Genomic DNA, 23401 nt, shown 5'->3' with positions numbered 1-23401 from the left:
CTGTCAAAATGGCAACGCATGACAAGCTATTACATCGTGAAAATAATACTGGCATCACTTGAACTGTTTGTTTGCTTCTTATGGATGAAAAAAGTAAACAATTTGATGATATGGAAATGCTAATATCATCTTCCAAACTTAGACGTACATGTTCATGATAGAATTAGAGGCGAAAGTATAGAATTGATAGTTCCGTTAGGATACGGCAGGCATGAAGAATGTTTTTATAGAAGTCCATTTGAAAGCGAGCGGAGGGCAATATTTGTGATGGCACATATCACACGACCTTCCTCTTCTGCCAAGCTCCCGTATGAGAGGGGAGGGAAGAATATCAGTGTGGAAGCTGATATATCTCCGTGCGGAAGGATTTTCTATCGACGAGTACTGTCTCCAAATTTCTAATATGACATCAGCATCTAGTCGAATAAGGTTTTTATTGCACAGTTCTGTTTTCTCATTGCGTCTCAAACAATTTGAACTTGAACCGCTTTTGACAGGCCGATTGGAAACAAGATGACGTCTTCGACGATCTCTTATTCTAGAATTTTTAATTTGTACCATGTGTCATGCTTTTAGTTCAAGGATGTCAATGAAAAAAACATTGCACAAGCCTCTTATGAATACCGCTTGCTATAAGCTTCTTATTTCTAAACGCGTTAGAATGAAAGAACACACGATGATGGATCAGGTCGATGATTGCGTCCTGTGTTATTGTTGAATAGAAGATGCGACATGTGCAATAGAAGTATGGAGTCAGTCCATCGATCATGTTGTGAACTCGTGTTGCGTCTGGTCGGTAGAGTGTGGCGAAGTGAAGTCTTATTGTAGTATTTCTAGCATGTGCTAAAAGAACACGTGTGGTACCAGAAGACTGAAACGCCTGTCATCCGCGGTACAATGGTAATATTCCTACATGGCTTTTAGACCCACTTTCGAGGAGATCTACCCTAATTTAGCTGTGCATTTCAGTTTCTTTTCAGCTGATGGAAGGTTTCTACACGCAAAAAAAAGCGTTCATGAATTCGTGAACTAACGAGTTCACGGTGTATTTTTTTCGTGAACAACAATCACGGAAGCGGGAATACAGTCACGTTTTCTGGAACGTTCTGGAAAACGTGACTGGTGTTCCCGAATCCGTGATCGTTGTTCACGAAAAAATACACCGTGAACTCGTTAGTTCACGAATTCAAGAACGCTTTTTTTGCGTGTAGGACCAGAGGGAAGTTCTTAGCTTCCTCCCCTACCAAGCGCCTTCCGGTTTTAATTTATACGACAAGTTAAAAACTAATCAAAACGAATCAAAATTCTCAAAAGGCCGTTACAAATATTTAATAAAAATTATGTCTTACTGGTATCCAAAAATTTGAAGGGGTAAGATAATGAAAAAATGAAAATAAAATGGGAGATAATTAAAGAAATTAACGGATTTGTTCAAGAAAGTTTTCAAATCCTCGAAATTTTCCGAAAGTTTTATTGTTGCCTCCTCAAATTATTATTTTTAGGCAAAACAATAAAGAAGGGGACATAATTCTTTTTGAATAGATGTATCGGCTTAAAAAAAAAATTGGGTGATTGGCTCGTCGAAATTCTCGGTGGAACTTGAATTTTGAATTTGAATTTCACAAGAAATTCTGAATCCATACGATAAATTCTAACTCTAATTTTTATTTACCGCAAAATATTCTCATAAATGGCCCCGAAAGAAAATATACCCGGAAGTTTCATCGGAATGTTCACAAGAAATTCTTCGAAATTTATCTAATAATTTAATATTCATCTTCATGTAGCAACTTCGCTCCGAATTTTGACAAACATCGCATGAATATTCAAAACATTTTTATTTACTATATTTCTTGATTTCATGTCAGTTCAATGAAAATGACCAAGTCAAGAAATTTGCTGTTAATTTTATGTTAACTTTATGATATAAATAAAGAAAGCATTGCATTTTTCGATTGCGTCACCGAAACTTTACCGGTTGCGGGCACTATTTTTTTGGAAACTCCCGATTTTCACTGCAAAAAACATGTGATTGAGTGTAGCCACTCAGATGTCAGCAATGCAAAAAAACATGTGATTGAGTGTAGCCGCTCCGATGTCAGCAATAAAACATCGTGCTGACATCCCATACAAATGAAACATAAATTTCTGCAAAACTCGAGAGCTAATCAAGTAAATGGGACCAAATTTAGTACGTGGAGATTATGAAGACCCCTTCCCCTACTGTGGAGGGAGATGGGGAGCTCCCATACAAATGAAGCATAAATTTGTGCATAACTTGAGAACAAATCAAGAAAATAAAACCAAATTTGGAATGTGGCGAATTTTTTTCCCCTACTCAAAGGGGAGGGGGAACTCCCATACAAATGAAACAGATATTTCAATCCGCAATTTTGAAGCTTCCTGGAAAACAGTATATTTTTCGAAAGTATTCTGCATTTCCCATTATTGACTATTGCCAAACATTAGTTGGTAAGAGTAATTTGTCGCATAATGAAAATAAAATTCTTGTAGAATTTTATATATTTGCCATCCAATGCAAACAAATGGAGGTGCCATGGTCATTTCAATTACGAAAATAAAAAATCTCAACATTGAACAGATTACGTATATGTTATTGTATAAATTGTTTTTTTTTTCATTTAAATAGTATTGCCTTATTACTTTATATAATAATATGCAAGTAAATATATAAAAAAAACATTTATTTAAAAAAATTAACTTTAATGTCATGCGTAATTAAAATACTGAGCCAAAGTTTGGAATACGTAATTAATAGATTTTCCCTTATTTCCATGAAGTCGGTAACAGATTTTCGAATTATATTACTTTTCTCATGAACAGACCAGACTAACTGATCTTCAAACTGACTATCCACAAAACGCTCATTTGACAGGTAGTCCTCTATGACCACGAGATCTTGACCTCTTGGTCGACCAACGTGCACTTAGATTATGAACGGGAGAAAGGGTTATTGGGAAAGAGGGAGAAGGGTATCCTTCAGGAAACTAAAGCTAAATTCGGAACACATATTCTTTATCTTTTTCTTATAGATGAGTGAGATGGCCACTTGGAAAAGGGGAGGGTCATTCTTACAATTATGCAATAAGAAATTTCAGTCATCGCAGTTCGCACTCAAAAGTGAAATCATCCTTCTTTTTATCACAGAATGATCTTTAACCTACAGTTGTGCCCTTATCCTCAAATGAGATATAAGATTCATCATTTTTCAATTGTATCATTAGGTACGAAATCAACCTTACAATTCCAGGCAAGACCGGGTACATTAAGCTAGTAAACTAATTTAGAAGTAGATAAATAAATAAAATAACTCTTTATTTTGTTTTGTTAGAAGTGCATTCCTTAGGCCCTTGGGGTCGTCCCAAAGCTAAGTGATGTTTATTAGGCACTTCCACAGTTTTTGGCTGCGAATCTTCTAAGATCAAACTGCTTATCAATAGCACTGGAGGAATAAGATATGCACTTATACACTAAGGATACGGGTAATGCTATAATAGATCTAATCCTTGGTCGCAGTGGCTCATCCGAAAAGAAAAAAGATACCAGACTGGGAATCGAGCCCATAAACTCATAAATGTACTGCTCCTGGATTTTATTTCATCTTCTTCTTCTTATTGGCATTACATCCCCACACTGGGACAGAGCCCCTCGCAGCTTAGTGTTCATTTAAGCACTTCCACAGTTATTAACTGCGATACCATTTTTGCATTCGTCATGTGGCTAACACGATGATACTTTTATGCCCAGGGAAGTCGAGACAATTTCCAATCCGAAAATTGCCTAGACCGGCACCGGGAATCGAACCCAGCCACCCTAAGCATGGTCTTACTTTGTAGCCGCGTGTCTTACCGCACGGCTAAGGAGGGCCCCATTTTATTTCATAACTCCTATTTGAAACCATGAAAAAAACAAACAATAAAAAGGAATTTAATTTGTTTCTCATTTTTGTAATTTTATTCAGTAGCCAGCACGTATATTAGTGATGAAATCGGTGCTGTATTTCTTTGTATCGCGATGAGATGAATATATGTTCAACGAGATGGATAACGGACAAGTTCTTTTATATAAAAAAGTAAAAAATGAAAAGATACAGAAGTGAGAAAATCAAAACAATAGCCAAATTTTCAAAAAAGTGGTTGACAAAAAATCCTTGTACCTACTTGAAGAAAAACGATAAAATTGTTGGTGATAATAATACCAAGATCTTCTACCGACAACGAATAGTATCCTTTAGTAATATGTTTCGAATAGGTATATATATATCAAAGGAGAAATACATTTCCACTGTAGTAAAACTATACCGAAGCTACACAGATACACAATATAAATATCCATTTGCTTTGACATATCAACAACAGCCAAAAAAATATTTAACTTAAAACAACTACAACGTTTGAGAAAATGTATATTATAGATTTCATTCTTCAATAAGGGTTTTAATGGTTCATTGTAGCAAGATTGTAAGATTGCCATTACGGAGATGACTAGATCGACTCTCGTTCCCGTCTTTCATGTTTGGAGAGAAGAGGGCATTCTCGAATCCCTGTTTCCAGTCCGAATGTAGAGCCAGTGGGAAAGACTGAACAGGACAGGAAGGTTAAAGGAAGGTTAAAGCAATTTCTGGTATGTCTGGATCAAAATGATGAATCTAAATCCACCCAACCACTACATGAGCGAGTGTTCCTGGACAAAAGCCATAAACAGAATAACAAAATAGGATAGACTTGATTGGAATGAGAGATAAAAGAACAGGCAACAATATCAAAAATTTGCACCGAAATAGGTATCATTGAAATAACAAGATATGCTATGGATTAGAAAAAACGAATGGCATATGATATATATCACTTCTTACAAATAGCATAACTTGATCTCCTCATGAGATATTGTCGTCTGATCTTTTACCTCTTATATCAATCATGTCCATATCTCATTTTGCTATCTAATAAACATTTGATATTATTGAGCTATTTTCGTCTACTCAGCTTGAGGCACATACATGGGCAGTTGGGCATCTAGCCAGAGCGGAAGTCTCGATAGTCACCCCTGAAGTATTGCTAGAATGCGGGCGGGAACGACTAGTACAAATGAAGTTCAGTGAGTTAGGAGTAGTGATCCCATCCTAACATTATCAGGAGTCTGTTTGCAGATTTCTTCCGCCGTTTCCAAAAAAAATCTTGACCTCGGACATCTTATCTACAGATTTTGCTCCCATTTGTGTTCAAAGAGTCGGAAGAAAAACAAAAAGTCCACCCCACTTACATGTATGGAGATCGAAAACTGACGAACAATTTTCTGGTGCAGCTTTCAGAATTTGTGGAAAACATTGGATTCCGTAACCCCGATTTTCACGGAGTGAAAGTTCTTGAATATTGATTTTAGATGGTGGGTGGTTTTCTCTCCTACGCTTAATGAGAAAGCGCTATAACCAGTAAACAAAAAATGATTTACTCATACTATTTTCCATACAAGCTCGAAACGATTGAGCTAAGCTAGTTTTTTCAAATCCGCTCAAATTTTCGGAGGGCACTTAAAACATGAGACAGACTCGAATTTGTATAGGATGGAAGTGACTAAAGAACACTAATCTGTGGCCGACAATGTCTCATTTGGGTATAAGGGGTCCCAAGGAAGAGGTAAAAGTCACACAAAATGGAGCCTACCAAATAAATGATTCTAGGACACATTTCCAAATCATAGCGTGTTTGCTTATTGGAAGTATTTCGCTTCCACGCGGTGCGATTGTCACTAGGTGACTTCAACTATCCGTTGACACAACTCTTTCGCGGAGTTGCTGCGGTATAATGGACATTAAGCATAACGTACTGTAGGAAAATTGTACTTTAGGCATAATGAAGGTTTGGCATAACATGCACCAAAGAACAATCCATTGCATAAAGAAGGCAGAACTATGCCTAAAGTACATTATGCTTAAACTCCGTTAGGCCCAATGTCTATTACGCTTCGCACCCGTTCTGCAGAATGGCTACTATCTTTATTTAGATCGATAGTAATCGAATGTTTATTCCAAATAACAATTCCGATTCGATGATGTTATGATTTATAGCATATTTCTTATTTATAGTAAAACTATAGTATCTACATAGTAGTAAAATACATGCGATACAATCGCAATATTCTTTATTTAAATACCTCGTTTTATAATCTCAACAATTCAATGACATTTGAAAGCAAATTGTAAACACTCCGATAAAATTCATTTAAAATAAACTATTAAACCTAATGAAATTTTATTTCAGCAAAAACAAAAATTGTTATTCACAGTTACGTGCATTTACGTAGCTGGTAAGGTAAACCAAACAGAAAAATTGGAATCATCTTGATACATGGCAATATGATGATAAGTTGCTACTTCAGTTATACTGAAAACTTCAATTCGTAGCTATTTGAATGTCGCTGTTTTTATAACAATCCTACTTTGGCATATTCGTATCTAACCAATTATATATTGCGTATATCCGAAATATATACGCTATCTGTTTCCGTAATCTTTAAATTAGATATAACTTTCAACCATCTACATATAGATGACTCTTTCGATACATTATTAATTCCTAATCAAATCGTATTTAAACTACTCTTACATCTAATATCCTTACGTACATATAGAGATATACATATACCCCTATATGTATATAATTATACATATACTCTGAAAAGAAATAGATCTTTTCTTTGATTTAACTATAGTATAGTGCTAATTTCATTCATTTTCTGTCTCGATAATTATGAACTACCATTATTGTTACAATGATTGATTAATTCTCCCTTATTTTGCGATGACGACTTTGCTGTTGAACTTAATACCGATGAAGTGAATTTCAAGACGCAGATGCAAAAATAGACATCCTCTTTATGGCTCTCATATGCAGGCTTACTCATCAGTATCTCAATAGTGCTTTGGTAATGATTGCAGGAACAGTTGCTTGAGTTCTCTTGAGGACTTACAATTAGAAGATATTATTCCATCGAATCAGCTTCTTGTTTTTAAAAAAATATTTTTATCGATTTTTTTTATCTATACGTATTCATCCGATATTTACTTATGATGTTTTAGATTTTGTCGTTCATCATTATTTGTCGGCAGTTTTTAACTGATCGTTTGTTTATTAAAATCTATTTTAATAATCTAATTAACTTCTAACTTGATTTACATGCCCATTTTAAAAAATCTTATAAATTTCAATAGATCACCTATATAACAAGTCCTTATATCAAAATTCAATTCGTTATTATTGCACTATTATGTGTGGAGCCGATAGTAACACAGTGACTGTAGCGATAATCGTAAATAACGTGAATACAAAAAGGCAGAATCTGGAAGAAACGGACAATATGACCCTAGTTAAAGAATGTTTATATGATAATGTAGCTTTACACGTTAAACATGTTAAAGTATGTTAAAATATTTAAAAAAACGAAACGTGCCTTTTCTGTAAATATACATACAAAAACAATCATTAAATGACAACTTAGGTCATTTTAGGCTGGGATGCCAAATATGTCCTCAATCTAACCGCTAGAAATCGTGACTTTGATCCTCAAACATGACCATTTCATATGAAAATCAGGGAATGCGCTATAATTATTTCCAAGGGTGTAGAATGCTTTCGGAATAATAGTTCGTAAAAAAGAATCATGTGTGCTCTACAAATTAAGTGCCATATTCAGAAGGAGTAATCATTCATTCCAAAAAACTTCATGTTTGGAAAAAATCGGTAGGTGTATAAATAGAAAATAAATTATTAACTAATCCTTCTAAATCCGAATTTGCCAAGCAGTACTGAGATTTTTATTTTTATTGAAAGAAATGAAAAAATAGAAAACATAGACAATGAAAGGAATTCCGCCAAATTTTAACGGATTTTTATTTCATGAAAGCGCCTCAAACTGCAAGCATGTAAGCTTACATGTAAACATGTGAACAAGCTGTTTCTTCTTCAATAATGTTATTTCTAACTCGAAAATCAGAAACAATATAATCATTTTATCGACAAGTTATCGTTATTTGCACAAATCTATTAAAACTATTAGAAATTTAGATTTCAAAACAAAGCAACATTCTCATCATGATTGCTCGTAATGTGACAAGTTACCGGGAACCCGCTTCATTTTCATTTGGTCTCTTAAAAATGAAAATGCAACTGTTTTCGCCAGTAGCAAAAGTAAATCGACGATTTAGCACTCCCTCTTTAATTCTACCACAAGCGTGCAAGACAATGAAGAATTTTGAAACAAAGTGTGGAATTTATTTAACTAACTAGTCTTAAGTCGTGGGAACTTTTTCCTATCTCAACCTCCATTAAGTCAAATGACATAAAACCAGACATAAAGTCAAATGACATGTTCTACCGTGACGTGTTCCATTACAGCCGAGCAGTGTAGAATCTTCTTGAAATTTCGGAAGATTGATCCATTCGATTTCAGGAGAAGCGAGTTCTTGTATTGCCACATTCTGATTGTCATGAATATTCGCGAATCTGTTTATTTATATATGTTAGATGCATATACAGGTGGGTAGATAAATTAAACTCTTTCTTACTCGATATTGAAGGGACCATCGAGTTAGCAAGATAAAATTTTAAAATTAACAAGAAAAACAAAACACCCCTGAGTGATACATATGTAGAAAGATAGATAGAACGATAGGCAAAAATAAACACTGAATATATTCTAAAAATACCTGTCAACAACCATAGCTGCGAATTTCCAGTCACTGATTAACTCTGCTTCTTCGTCTGCTTTTCTCATCCTATTCGTTATGAATTGTAATTCCTTCAGAATATAGTGCAAATCCTTATGCGAGCAACCTGACATTGCGTGGTGTTCTTCCACGGTGGTGGGCCTGGAAAACCTATAATAATTATTTATATAAAAGGGTCATTAGAAGTATTCTATATGATAGGGTTATCTCCTTCTCAGCGATAGAAGATTGCAACGATTGTTGTCTAAGATTTTAAATTATTTTATTATTATAAGTATTAATTATTAAAATCTCTAATTCTAAGAAGTTCGCTTGTACTATATCAAGGAGAGTCTCCAGTTGGCTTTGCATGCAACGGCATAGAATCGGAAATGGCAATTTCGTTTCTTGGCCTCCTTGGATATTTTCAGGGAGGAAACATTATTGATTCCCTGGGCAGAGATGTGTCCATTAGGGTGGTTCAAAAAATCGATTTTGCTCCACAGTGCTCATCTGATTCTTTGCCATGTTCTGAGTGTCCTCTGAAAATTTGAGCTCATTTGGATTAAAACTGATTTAGCACAAGCCGTTTCAAGTTTGCATGCAAATTAGAATGGAGAAATTTATTTTTTCATTATACTGTTAATGACGTTCCCTTATTAAGCGCAGGTTAAAAGAAAACCTACACAGCTAAAAGGAATACTCAACAGTTTTCACCCAACGAAAATCGCATGTTGATTAATCGCCCCAATAATTAGTAATCGAATGCTATTGCAACAACTAATCCATATTGGTATAGCTTGTAACATAAGTGGTACAAATATTTGATTGTAAATTAAAAGTTTGTTCTTGAGACAAAGTTTTGATTTTATATTTTTAGGAGGATATAGACACTTAACATATCTGTTATATTTATCCTCAATTCCTACAATGTGATTTTTGGAGGTTCTAACATAACTTGTAAATATCTCATTCCGTGCCGATAGTTCGAACGAGCCAGACGTGTGTGCTGTGTCTCATCGCGGGTGTTGTTTGGTAGTGCGAGTCTATTGTGTGGTGCCTACCTACGGATCCAAGGCGATCACTGTCGGCGAGCGAAGTAGCTGCTTTCTGGCGACGCCTGTGAAGCAGGCTATTGTTTCTGCTGCTACCTACAGCAGCAGCGCAGATAAGTGGCAAATTTTGTTTTATTGTTATCCCTTTTGGAGCGGGACTGATTGAAAACAATTGAAGGGGAAGAGGCCCCAAAACGCCCCCCCCCCCCCCCCCCCCCATGCAAAATGCCTTTTGTGGTTTCCCTCATATTTACAGTCATTAATATGTCCGTAACAAAACTAGATCTTAAATTATGTAGGATAGGCGAAGAAAGTTTTAAAATAGTGCATGGGAAGGTCGGAAAAACCGAAAATTTCCATATTTTGAAGAAACATCTAACATTTTGGCGAGGCAAAACGCCCTAGTGGCAATAACCTACAAAGTACTTGCGTCTCCACGGACTATCCATACTAGAATGCTGATTCGCCGACGCGTGGTACTTTGTTCCCTAGGAGCCGCCAGCTGAAAGGCGTTTTGCCTCATGAGTTTTCCGGCAACAAAATATCACCACTTTGTTTAAATGTGAATATTATCAATATGATTGAGATTTTTGACAATTTTTGAATGGCATCAACTAGCTATCTTGTTTAACTGATGCATAATGTAAAAATACCCATGAATAGCGTTACAAATAAGACAATAGAGCAGTGTTTGCTTAGCTAGGGCATATTGCCCCCCCCCTTCCCCAATTAGTTTTTGACCCTTCCTTCGGAAGTGTCTATAATTTCACTTTGTATGCGTTACGCTGGCGTGTTACGTATTAATGTATCAATACATCTCTTAAATTATGAAATAAAATGTATGGTATTTGAAACAAATTTACTTTAATATTGAAAATATAATTATAACAAATGATATTATATAGAAATTATCTTATTTTTCTGATTTGTTTCAAAGAAACAATTGATTTAAATTGAGCAACGTAAAGAAGCATGTACCAAAAAATCTTCTCAGAAAAGCTAAAACGTACAAATTTAAAGGGATTTCAAAAATGTTTTCAGTAGAAGTTAGATAGTAAATGTGAGCATGTTTTGAGACACTAATAGACCACTTATTTGCATGTATATGTGCGTATGTGTGCAAATTCTGAAATTTAGTACCACATAAATCTCACTCATTTTTAAGGTATTAAACAAGATTAGTTTTACAAAAATAGCCATCCATAAGTCGAATTATATGCAGGCTTTGGATTTCTCACTCACTCACGCGACAACAAACTGATTGAATGTGACGATGCGCCACGATCAGTGGTGGAAATTTGCGAATCTTACTCACAAAACAAGAAGTAGGCAATGCAAAAGACTCGCGAACATTTGTTTTGCCTTTTTCTTGCCTACCTACTACTCGCAGAGAAAACAAAAAAACGAACCCCGAAAAATGTTCGTGAAGCTTCGCGAGTCATTCGGGTTAATTTGCTAAAAGTCATAAAACAACCTCAGAACTTATTTTTCACTGATGTTCGAGCAAGAACACAATTGTTTATTGTTATTGTGTTTATGTCAAGTCAAATCTATCCATTGTATTCGAAGTAATCACAAAAACTCGCGACCGTGTTTTTACTCCCGAACAAAATACAGCCCGGCTTTTTGTTTTTACTCTGCCCGTACTCGCGAACAAAGCAAGCGCCAGAAAAATGCAGGCAGTTGGTTCGCGCGAGTATGGCATTTTTTATAGGCCCAATTACACTATTTTCTTACTCGTGAAGCGAGTATTTCCACCACTGGCCACGATAAGTAGAAGGTTCAATACAGTAGTTATTCTTTCTTCTTCATACAGTTCATGTGGTGGCGTGGTTATAGTGGGCGCTCTAAACATTTCAAAATTGTTTTGGGTTCGAATCCCGTGGCGGTCTTTAATTTTTGTGAATATGCTTGTGAAATTTATCTGGACAAGCGACGAGAAGGAAAAACTGGTTGATCATCACAATTAAATTATCCGGTGATCCGGCGCTCACGAACTTATCACCCGTCATTCTATCCGGATAAAAATATTGTGTGAGAATACTTCCTCACAGGGGAACATGAAAAATCACACTCCGCCAAAGGAATTAATCCTAGATTTTTATTCGTATGAGTGAGAATTCCGAAGCCTGATTATATGTTATTATTGAACGCTATTGAGTTTCATTCAGATCCATAACTGATTTGATTTAGTTAGTTCTGAATTAATTAATAATTGATATCGAGGTCTCTGGAAATTACGAGTATGCTACCAGCGTTACGCTAGTTACTAACCATGCTAAAACAGCTATTCAATCAGACGAGCGCCTAATGGATAGGCAGCTTGACTTACAGTATATTATCATTCGTTTTGCTGTTACTCAACCCATGAAATCCGCCTTTCGGTACGCAATTAATTTGTCTTTTTACACGTTCAACCGCCGTGGTAAGTTGAGTAGTTTTATCTTGATTTAAATACTGGAGTCTTATTTATTTTCTTATGATTAAGGAAGGGTCAAAATCTCACTGTGGGTGAATTAATCTGGTTTTTTTTTTCATTTTTTCTGATCTGCTAATAGTTTTAAGTTAGTATAAGACAGAATTATCCTTCCACCTCTCGGGGTGAAAATGGAAGCAGAGACTGTGGGAGGTGGAGCCACCAAAAGAGTTTCGCACACGGTTTTACCAGGCATCTTCGCCTGGCCCTTGGGTTGTTTACTTTCGGCAGAAAGCGAAAAGCCTAGATTTTCTCGGCATCAAACGAGACTTGACGCGTCGTTTTACGAAGCTTGAATTCAATCAAATCAACAGAAACAAGCTACGTATCACCGCACCTACATACCAGGTGGCGAATGAAATTGCTGGCGACAGGGCAAACAATATTGAATATTTAGTTTATGTTCACTCGCGAGAGGTCGAAATAGAAGGTGTGATCAACGCAGCGTGCTTAACTTCCAAGGATGTGCTTGAAGGGAAAGTTTAAAGAATGCCCTCCAATCTACCGTGGATATCCTGGACTGCAAGGAATTGCATTCAGCAACCACAGTAGATGGTAAAAAGGTATATGCTAAGTCATGCTCGCTTCGGGTGACGTTTTATTCCAACGTAGAAAGTTATCTGAAGCAATTGACTGTTTCATGGCCCCTTCTTGCAGAAATTGTATCTTTCGATGGATAATACGGCCATACAAGACACAGTCACATAGATAATACGGCCATACAGACAAATAAATTGGACGTGTTCAAGTTTTTTATTCGCAATTCCGATTGTGATGTATTTGCTCTCTGTGAAACATGGCTTTCTTCTGAAGATGAAATCAACATCGAAGACTTTAACATTATTCGCCAAGATCGGGATGACCACTATGGTGGCGTTCTTTTGGGAATCAAAAAATGCTACTCCTTCTACAGAATTCCCATTCCGGTTGTTAATGGCTTAGAAATCTTCGCTTGCCAAGTAAATTTAAAGAATAAAGACCTTTGCATAGCTTCAGTTTATATTCCACCAAACGCATCTCTTAATCGTCGATTGGAGCGTCATCTCCAGTATTGATATTGGGTGATATGAACGCACATGGTATTGGATGGGGCGAAACGTATGACGATTATAGAGCGCCTACTTTCTATGACATGTGTGACGATTTCAACTTGAATATTTTGAACACAGGTGAAGTAACTCGAATAGGTCCAAATGGTCAACAAAGCCGTATTGATCTGTCTTTATATTCAAATTCACTATCGTTAGATTGCACGTGGAAGGTTATCCAAGATCCCCACGGTAGTGACCATATGCCGATAGCCATCACCATTAAAAGTGGCTATCAAGAATCTGAGCCAGTTAATGTTCCTCTCGACCTCACGAAGAATATTGACTGGCAAAAATTTGCATCGGCGGTAAAAATTGGTATTGAATCAACTGATATTCTTCCGCCACTGGATGAGTATCGATTCCTTACTGAATTGATTCATAAAAGCGCACTGGAAGCTCAGAAACGACGCGTTCCAAGTACATCTGTCATAAGAAGGCCAGCCACTCCTGGATGGGATGATGAATGTACTAAGTTGTATTCTGAGAAATCTGATGCCTTTAAGGCTTTTCGTAAACACGGACGGTCTGAGCTTTTCGAAGAGTATTTGAGGCTTGAAAGAAAGCTCAAAAATCTTCTTAAGGCTAAAAAACGTAGCTACTGGCGACGTTTTGTCGAGGGACTATCGCGAGAAACCCCAATGACAACACTTTGGAAAACGGCCCGCAACATGCGGAACCGCATTTCCACCAACGAGAGTGAAGAATACTCCAATCGATGGATATTCAACTTCGCAAAAAAAGGTCTGCCCAGATTCCGTACCAGCAAAACCGCTATTTCGAGAATCAATCACTGATCCCGGTTCTTTGGGTTGACCATTCTCAATGCTGGAACTATCTATGTCTCTTCTTTCATCGAATAGCTCAGCTCCAGGATGCGATAACATCAAATTCAATCTTCTTAAAAATCTCCCAGATATCGGTTACTTGACTTGTACAACTGTTTCATGGAGTACAACATCGTACCACCAGAATGGCGACAGGTCAAAGTAATAGCCTGGGAAACAGCGTCTAATTACAATTCCTACCGATCGATTGCCATGCTTTCATGCATGAGAAAATTATTAGAAAAAATTATCCTTTCAAGAATCGACCATTGGGTTGAACAAAATGCATTACTCTCAAATACTCAGCTTGGATTTCGTAAAGGTAAAGGAACAAATGATTGTCTAGCGTTGCTCTCTTCAGAGCTGGCCTTTGCGCACAAAGAGTAATTGGCTTCAGTATTATTGGATATTAAGAGCGCTTTTGATTCAGTTTCCATAAAAGTAATAATTTCTTGTACAATCTGTTGTCATAAAAACAAATGAACTTTACACTCGGCACTCTGCCAACTTCCAGAAATAGCTACATGGGTCTCCCCTAAAGGTTCATGTTTAAGTCCCTTGCTTTATAATTTTTATGTTAAGGATATTGATACTTGTTTGGAAGGACAATGCACGCTCAGACAACTTGCAGATGATGTCGAGAGGTCCAAGTGCAGCTGTCTTGCAAGGACCATTGCAAAGTAACCTAGATAATCTGACTGTTTGGGCCAGACATTTGGGGATCAAGTTTTCACCGCAAAAAACTCAGTTGGTTGTGTTTACTAAAAAGCGGTACCCTGCTCAACTGAAACTAAAGCTGTTGAAAGATGACATCAACCAATCTTTATATTCTAAATACCTTGGGGTCGTGTTTGTTTCTAAATGCATCTGGAGACTTCATATTGAGAAATGCCGGAAAAGGATCCATTTTCTACGTTCTATCTCCGGAACATGGTGGGGTGCTCACCCGGAAGACCTCATCAAACTATATAGAACGACTATTCTCTCTGTTTTAGAGTACGCCTCCTTCTGCTTCCTCTCAGCAGCTGATTGCCACCTAATTAAATTGGAACGCATTCAATATCGTTGTTTGCGTATTGCCCTTGGCTGTATGCATTCAACGCATAACATGAGCCTGGAGATGCTTGCTGAAGTCACTCCTTTAAAGCACCGTTACTGGGAGCTCTTAAGAATACTAATCAAATGTGGAACAAGTAACACACTTGTCTTACATAACTTCGATAATATGCTTGAACTAGTTCATCGGTCAAGATTCCTAAGAGTTTATCTCAACTACACATCGTCAGATCTTTGTCTTCCATGTTATACTCCCCCTCGAGTTGACTTCACCAATGACAGTTTCTCAATTGAATACTATCTGTCCATGAAACATGCTATTCAAGGAATACCAGATCATCTTCGAAATCTTTCTATTCCCTTCATTTTTTCTGAAAAATATGAACATGTCAATTGCAACAACAGATATTTCACTGATGGTTCTCGCACTAACGGATCCACTGGCTTCAGTGTTTTCAATGTAACTTCAATCACCTTCCAAAAACTTCAGGAACCGTGTACGGTTTATGTTGCTGAGCTGGCAGCAGTTAACTTCGCTTTGGGGATAATTTCAAATCAGCCCGTAGACGATTATTTCATCTTTTCGTATAGTCTTAGTTCTATCGAGGCACTCCGGTCGATAAAACCTGTTAAGTACGCATCTTACTTTCTTACAAACATAAGAGAGCAGATGCGTGTTTTGATCGAAAGATCATTCAAGATTACCTATGTTTGGGTCCCATCTCACTGCTCAATCTACGGCAATGAGAAGGCAGACTCGCTGGCAAAGGTGGGCGCACAGGAAGGTGAGGTTTATGATAGACAATACTCGAGCAACGAGTTTTTCCCATTAGTCCGTCAGAGTACTCTTCAAAGTTGGCAAAGAAATTGGCCCCACAACGAACTTGGACGGTGGCCATTTTCCATAATTCCAAAAGTTTCTGGGCGGACGTGGTTCAGAGGTGAGGACTTAAGTCGAGGCTTCATTCGCGTGATGTCGAGCTTATGTCTAATCACTATTCACTAAACGCACATTTGTACAGAATAAACCTTATCGATAGCAACTTATGTAGGTGAGGAGCCGGTTATGATGACATCGATCACGTAGTTTGGTTCTGCTCGGAAAACGACGTCTCCAGAGAGCAATTATTGGATACCCTAGTGGAACGAGGTAAACAACCCTTCCAGGAGATAAAAGGTGTTTTGGGGGACCGTGATGCGGTCTATATGCAAGCCATTTATAGTTTTCTTTGTTCCTCTGACATAAAAGTCTAATACTTTTGTTTTTTTTTCTCCAAAGTTTTTTTTTTGTTTTGTCTCTGTCTTTCTGTCTCGTAGAGCACCGTAGCTCTGGCCGTCCGGAAGATGCTCCCATTCGAACCACTCTTCAAGCACGACCTGTCGTCCCGACGCCAAATGACCGTATGAGCTTCTGAAATTCCTTGATTATGATGATTCCCTGATTCCCGAATCCTAATCCTCGTCCATTCTTAAACATTGTAAACCTAACCTCGAGTCACCACGAGTACGTTGGCTTATTTTCCTCTGTTACTAATTTAATAATAAGATTAGGTCGATTGTACATATCACAAATAAACGTGGCTCCGTAAAGTGTTATACACCCCTGAGCCTACCAAATAAACGCACTTGGAAAAAACTTGTAAATATCTACCTTCAATGGATCAAATCATTGAAACTCCATTCATAGTGATACTATGTCTACTAGAAGGCTTTAAATAAGAGACTTTTGGCTTATGTTGCAAAATCATAAGCAGACTTCAGAAAGCATTTGGAGAAATCTTCCATTTTCCCAACTAAGCAAACCCGTGTAATCAGCAACCAACTATTTTTGACATCCCGAGGGTAAATCAAGTAAGCAATTATATCAGTAAGAGTTGGTGTACCTTCTGATAGAATTTAAACTCGTAGCTTTAAATAGCTGATGAGTGGTTGAATGTGCATGGCAAAAATCGAACTGGTCCTCTGCCAAAATTAAGTTCTCATTGATATGAAGGATCCTGGCTTTTTTCATTTCATGAAAACATCTGTTAAATAAGTTACCCAAAAAGGATAGGATCTTAGATTTGTTTAATGGGAATGTTAAAAATAACATCGTAACCAGAGTGTTCATGTTTTGTCTTTCTCGTACAAGGAAGTTGTACCGAAAGGCTATCATTTCACTCCGAAAACGAACTTTTTATAGAAGCATCGGAGACCCATAATGTTATATACCAATCGACGCAGCTCGACGAACTGAGCACATGTCTGTCTGACCGTGTGTATGTATGTGTGTATGCGTGTGCACAAAAGCTAAGAAAAACATTAAACAACTTTTCATATAGTAATCTTTAACCGATTTTCTCGCAACAAGTTTTATTCGATAGGGGACAAAGTCTTGTTGATCACTATTCAATAACGATCGACCACTGCATTTGAAAGTTATGAAGAAAATGGTACATCGAACCATATAAGCCCCACATAAGGTTGGTGTCTTGATTAAATGCGAGAAAGGCAGCTCGGTGAATTAAAATGTTTTTTTTATTTTGCCTTTCTCGTATAGCAAGTATACGTAAATGCTATAGGTCCACTTCTAAACTGAACTTTTGATCGAAAGCTCGAAGACCCATTCTTCTTCTTCTTCTTCGTTGGCATTACATCCCCCACTGGGACATTGCCGCCTCGCAGCTTAGTGTTCATTAAGCACTTCCACAGTTATTAACTGCGAGGTTGTAACCTTACTCATGACCGTCACTGTGTCGCGAGAGCAATGTTGCAGCTCACAGTCTCCGTATGAAATTGAAGTATATATTACCTTACCATGTTCAAAGACACTACACTCACAACACCACAACAGAACACATATCCGCGTCGACGACAATAGCTTGCCCACAGCACCAACGGTCATCCAAATACATGTAGTGGAACGATCTATCTATCTCGAGATGAACGTTAGCAATTTGATGATCGCAGATCTCACCACTCAGCAATCACTATGTCTGATATCTCTGGTTTTCGTTCGGCTGATATAAACGGGCACACGAGAGATTAGAGCAAGTCCAGAAGCATACCTAAATTATTCGACGATAACCCATCAGTTGCCAGTTAATCGCAAAGCAGGCTAGACCCGAGCCGGGAAATATTTGTTAAAATAAGTCTGACAGGCAAAAATAGTGATTATACTGGACGATAGTTAAATTGTGCCAGTGAGAACAAGTGGATGTGAAGCAGCAGATTTACGATAAGGTGCCGATGTGTGACACAGTTTTAGTGGAAATAATTAAAATATTATATTCTACAGTGATGCTCCTCTTGGATCACCGCATGCGGATGCATGTTATCATGGAGTAGAGTGCAATAACTTCTGAGATCGGTGAGCCTGAGATTAAATTTCTTTCTGCAACATATCCTTAAAGAGTGCTTCTGAGCGGTGACTGATGTGCTCTTAATATGTCTCGTATATTCAGGCCTTTCGTTTCAACCTAAAAGCGATGGTGGAGAATGCCATAATTTTGGCGCAGTGGTTGGTGCTTCCGAGCAAGGAATGACGGGTCGGTGATGGAATACCGAGATGCGCCCTGGGTTGTCCGGACAAACCCTCTTCTCTGCAGTCGCCGCGGGATACTCCTACCCAACACACTGACGCCCATTACATCTAGGTTTAAGTTCACACCCTAACCGTAAGTAATAAACCGCTACTAATGAATGATGTAAAATTTATGCTTTGATTTTGCCATGGATGAACTCGATTGAAGACTTTGGTAGGTTCCCAGTTGTAAGAACCTGGTAGTTTGGAATGATTGGTTCCTGTTGTAAGGAAGCCAATGTCCTCGCATCTCCTCTCTACCATTTTGTCTCCGTCTCATGCGGCCCCCCTCAAGGGGGAGGTGATAAATGGCGCCCAATGTGAAATTGATTGTACTGTGGATAACCATTTTGACGAAGTTTTCTTTCATGAAGTCATTCGCTTATTATAAAGCAGGTTTGGATTTTCATATGGTGGACGGGTATTGTAAATATGTATATAATATCTTAAGAAATTTTTGCTTTTCATTTGAATTCTCTGAAATCGTAATTGAGATTCTGGCGTTTTCTTGAACTTCTGGCCAGAAATTTTAAATGTGTATATAAACTATAGTTTTAAGAGCAATTGAATTACGATTATTATAATTTGCATTATTTATTAAGTTCATTTTCATTTCTTTTGTACATAGAATTTTTTTCATTGAATTTGCTTGAATTACATTAATAAACTCAAATTTTCACACATTTTACACATTTTTAGGTTTTAGGATAAGAAATTGATTGGCCGATCTCAAAAGCAATCGTGTGTTAGTAAAGAAGAAAATTGATTTGAAGTGAAAGGACACTAATGGCGTATAGCAAAGTAAAAGAAGATATCGCGAACGAGTTGATTGATTTAGATGGTGAAAAAGAACCGGTGATGAATATTAGGAAGATGGATCAGCATCAAAGACGGAGGCTGACAATCTCTCCCACATTCAGGGACAGATTGAACGATGTGTACAAGAAGAAGGCGGAACAAACTACGGATTCGGTGGTAGAAAATGATCGTGATAAGCGCGCGTTTGACAAAAATGGAAAATGAAAGGCTGGTGATTCCACCGCCACCGGTAATGCCGCGTGAATATCCTTTGCACGGTGAGAGCTCGAACAATAATCGCGAACAGAATAGACCGGTCGAAAAATACACGGGTACGATAAATAAAATTCCGTCGAATAGAACGTTGAGTTTCAGCAGCAAAAGGTGCTGCTGACTTAGATTTGAATTTTAATCCTGAAGTAGTGTTGGTAGGAGAGAAGAAAGATACGGATGAATTTCTTGCTCCGGGTTTTAATATTCAGTCGCATTATTCAAATCCTGCATTAGCAAACAATCCATTATTTTTTAACCTTAACAGTGGCCATGGGCACAGCAGAAAATCGTTACCGGTTTCACAATGGCCGATCAAATATGCCGGCAATGATAATGGAATTGGCTTGAATCTTTTTCTTCGGCGAGTTGAATTCTTTGCTCACTCGGAGAAGATGTCAAAGGAAGAATTATTTGAATCTGCCCATTTTCTATTAGTTGGGCCTGCGCAAGACTGGTTCGTTGCAAAGTGGCCGATTTTACGCAACAAAAACTGGGACTATTTTATCCAAGCTTTGAGACACCAATTTTTGCCGAGTAACATCGATCATTACGTGAAGGTGCGTTCATTTTCGATGTTCCAGGGGAAAAGCGAACTTTTTTCAAATTTTTTGGTGCGCATGGAGCAGTTCTTCTTGTGTCGAACAACTCCAATGTCTGAAGAAGACAAATTTGATGTAATGTGGCACACAATGAGGCCCATCTACCGAGACCGCCTGGCCTTAGTAGACGTTAAAGATTTGCACACGTTAGAAAGATTGTGCTCCAGGATTGATAATAACAATGAAGCAATCATGAATAGATTTGTTCTTTCCTTTGAAAATCAAAAAATCAATGAAGTTAATAACTTCATTGACAATTCAAGATCCAATTCCAATTCCAGAACCACACCCAACTACAATAATCAAGCTAGTCAGCATCGAATTCAACAACCTAATCAAAGCAATAGTAGGAATAATCAAAACAGGTCAAACCAGAATCAAAACCCAAGAAGCAATAGAACAAACAGTGACACAAATTACATCCCCAATCAAATTATTCAGCAGGAATACCACCCTGAGCAAGGATGGAGGGAATTGTCTTTAGAAGACATCTTGAGACATTACAAAGTTCCAGATCGCAGAATTTGTTTCAATTGTCGAAAATTTGGACATCATTTTACCAAGTGTTTTCGAGGCGCAATGTATTTTGCTGCATATGTGGACTTCCGGAGTTTCATTACGAGGAATGTCCATTCTGTGAGGCAAAAAACCAAAGAAGGGAAAATTAAAGGAGGTGGTTTTCCCAACCTCTGAAACTCCTCCAAGCCATAGTTTTACACAAGCTGTAAACACATTCCAAGAAGTGATTTCCGATTTACAAAGAAATACAGATTGTACCTACGAGAAACAGATAAATGATGCTGGAACAGAATATACTGGTTACTTTCAGAAAATTGAAACTATTTTGTAAATTTAGAGGGTGATGCGAGATATTTTTGAGATTTTATGTTTTGGGACTACAGTTACAGGGGTTATTGGATAGTGGAAGTAATGTGTCATTAGTTGGAGAACACTTTGGAAATTTAACCAGCTTTTTACAAATTCAAGATCTGGACAGGGACATTGGAATTTCAACTGCTAGTGGTGAACCTATGCAAATCAAAGGATTCGTGGATGTGCCTTTTACAGTTCAACAAACAACCAGGATATTACCTTGTTTGGTAGTTCCTGAACTGGGATCGAGATGCATTTAGGGATGGATTTTTCAAGCTGTTCAAAATTAAACTGACTTGTGATGAAGACATTGTAGTACAGAACTTATCAACGTGCAACGTAGAATTGATCAATGAAATCCAGTCAGATTCTCATATGCTCAATACCGAAGAGACTGAATTACTTGAATCTGTGAAACAGACCTTCAAAGTTTCAGAACCTGGTACTTTGGAGTCTTGCAATGTTATGGAACACAAAATTGAACTTACAGATAACAATGCCATTCATTTAAATCCCCATCCGTGGTCACCGACTATTCAAAGAAAAGTCAATGAGGAGATCAACCGGTTGCTGCACCTGGACATAATAGAACCTTCAAACTCTAATTGGGCTCTACAGGTGGTCCCAGTTACCAAGGAGAATGGAGATATGAGGCTTTGTTTGGATGCTCGTAAGTTGAATGCTAAGACGATTAGAGATGCATACCCTTTAGCAAGTTCGATGAGAATCTTGAACAATTTAGGCAAAAACAGATACTTCTCGGTTTTGGACTTGAAAGAATCATTCTTACAGGTCAAGCTTGCTGAAGATTCAAAAAAATACACCAGCTTCAAAGTAATTGGCAGAGGTCTCTTCCAATACAAAAGGTTACCCTTTGGGCTAATCAATAGCAGCGCCACTATGTCTCGAATTTTAGATAGGGTCTTGAAAGAAGGGCTGTATGAGCCGTTTATATTTTCCTATCTGGACGATATAATAATCGCCACAAGAACATTTGAAGATCATATAAAATATCTTAAAATCGTTGCTGATTGCTTAAGGGAAGCCAACCTCTCGGTAAACTTAGCTAAATGTAAATTTTGCCTGAAGAAAATTAAATATCTAGGTTTCATTCTTTCAGAGGACGGCTATCAGCCGAACCCTGAGAGAGTCGCTGCGATCTCCAAGTTTGCTCGACCGCAAACTCCAAAGGAGATTCGCAGATTCTTAGGGATGGCGGGATACTACCGCAACTTCATTCCGAACTTTAGCGGCATATCGTCGACTTGCTGAAAGGTAAGCCGAAGAAGATTAGGTGGAATGATAAAGCTGAACAGGCGTTTATTAAATTAAAAGAACCGGTCCTAACAAACCCGGACTGGACGAAGGAGTTTACCATCCAAACCGACGCCAGTGACGTGGCGATAGCCGGAATATTGACGCAGGAATTGGATGGTAAAGAACACATCATTGCCTATTTCTCGAGGAAGCTAAGTTCCTGTGAAAAGAAATATGGTCCCACCGACAAAGAAGGTTTAGCTGCCCTGGAAGCAATAGAGCATTTCAGATGTTATGTGGAAGGGTCGCACTTCACATTAATCACAGATTGCTCGGCAGTGACTTTCATCTGTAATTCCAAGTGGCGACCCAGTTCACGGTTGTCGCGGTGGTCAGTTAAATTACAAGAATTTGACATGACTATCAAACATAGGAGAGGACGAGACAATGTAGTGTGCGACGCTCTCAGTCGCGCAGTTTGTGCTATTTTCGATAACTCGACCTCAAGATGGTACAATGAGTTGAAACAAAAGGTCAGTGCAACTCCAGATAACTACCGGAACTTTAAGATAGAAAACGGGGATTTATACAAATTTGTTACTTCCAGGTCGACACTCGACATGGGTCGGCTGGAATGGAAAGTGGTAGTACCACCCGATAAGCTAACGCAATTGGTTGAGGAAGAGCATGCGAAAATCATGCATCTGGGTACAGAAAAGACATTAGAAAGAATTAAACTAAAATATTACTGGCCCAAGATGAAATCCGACGTGAAGCGTATTTTGTCTAAGTGTAGCATTTGCAAACAATCG

At 37.8% G+C, this 23401-nt stretch overlaps 1 protein-coding gene and 1 long non-coding RNA gene across 12 annotated transcripts in view; one reads left to right on the top strand and one right to left on the bottom strand.

Annotated features, from left to right (window-relative positions):
* Positions 1–4108: 4108 nt before the first annotated feature.
* LOC134211790 (neuronal acetylcholine receptor subunit alpha-7) overlaps positions 4109–23401 on the bottom strand; it is a 93874-nt gene continuing 74581 nt past the window's right edge. For 10 of the 11 annotated variants that reach the window (XM_062689017.1, XM_062689023.1, XM_062689013.1 and 7 more), the window contains 2 exons: positions 8726–8896; positions 4109–7359 (listed from right to left, as the gene is read on the bottom strand). In XM_062689017.1, the coding sequence (XP_062545001.1) occupies positions 7275–7359; positions 8726–8896 (256 nt within the window). In that variant the 3' untranslated portion in view covers positions 4109–7274. The remainder of the gene's footprint in view (positions 7360–8725; positions 8897–23401) is intronic. The other variant, XM_062689020.1, reaches the window with a different exon arrangement.
* LOC134211794 (uncharacterized) lies at positions 18314–18759 on the top strand. Its single transcript, XR_009979100.1, has 3 exons — positions 18314–18449; positions 18505–18576; positions 18671–18759. It is a non-coding gene; the product is annotated as an uncharacterized LOC134211794 (long non-coding RNA).

This window comes from Armigeres subalbatus, chromosome 2 (genome assembly GCF_024139115.2).
Source record: "Armigeres subalbatus isolate Guangzhou_Male chromosome 2, GZ_Asu_2, whole genome shotgun sequence".
Taxonomy (NCBI): Eukaryota; Metazoa; Arthropoda; class Insecta; order Diptera; family Culicidae; genus Armigeres; species Armigeres subalbatus.
The sequence above is the reverse complement of the archived record's forward strand: the minus strand, read 5'-3'. Positions and strand labels throughout refer to the sequence as shown.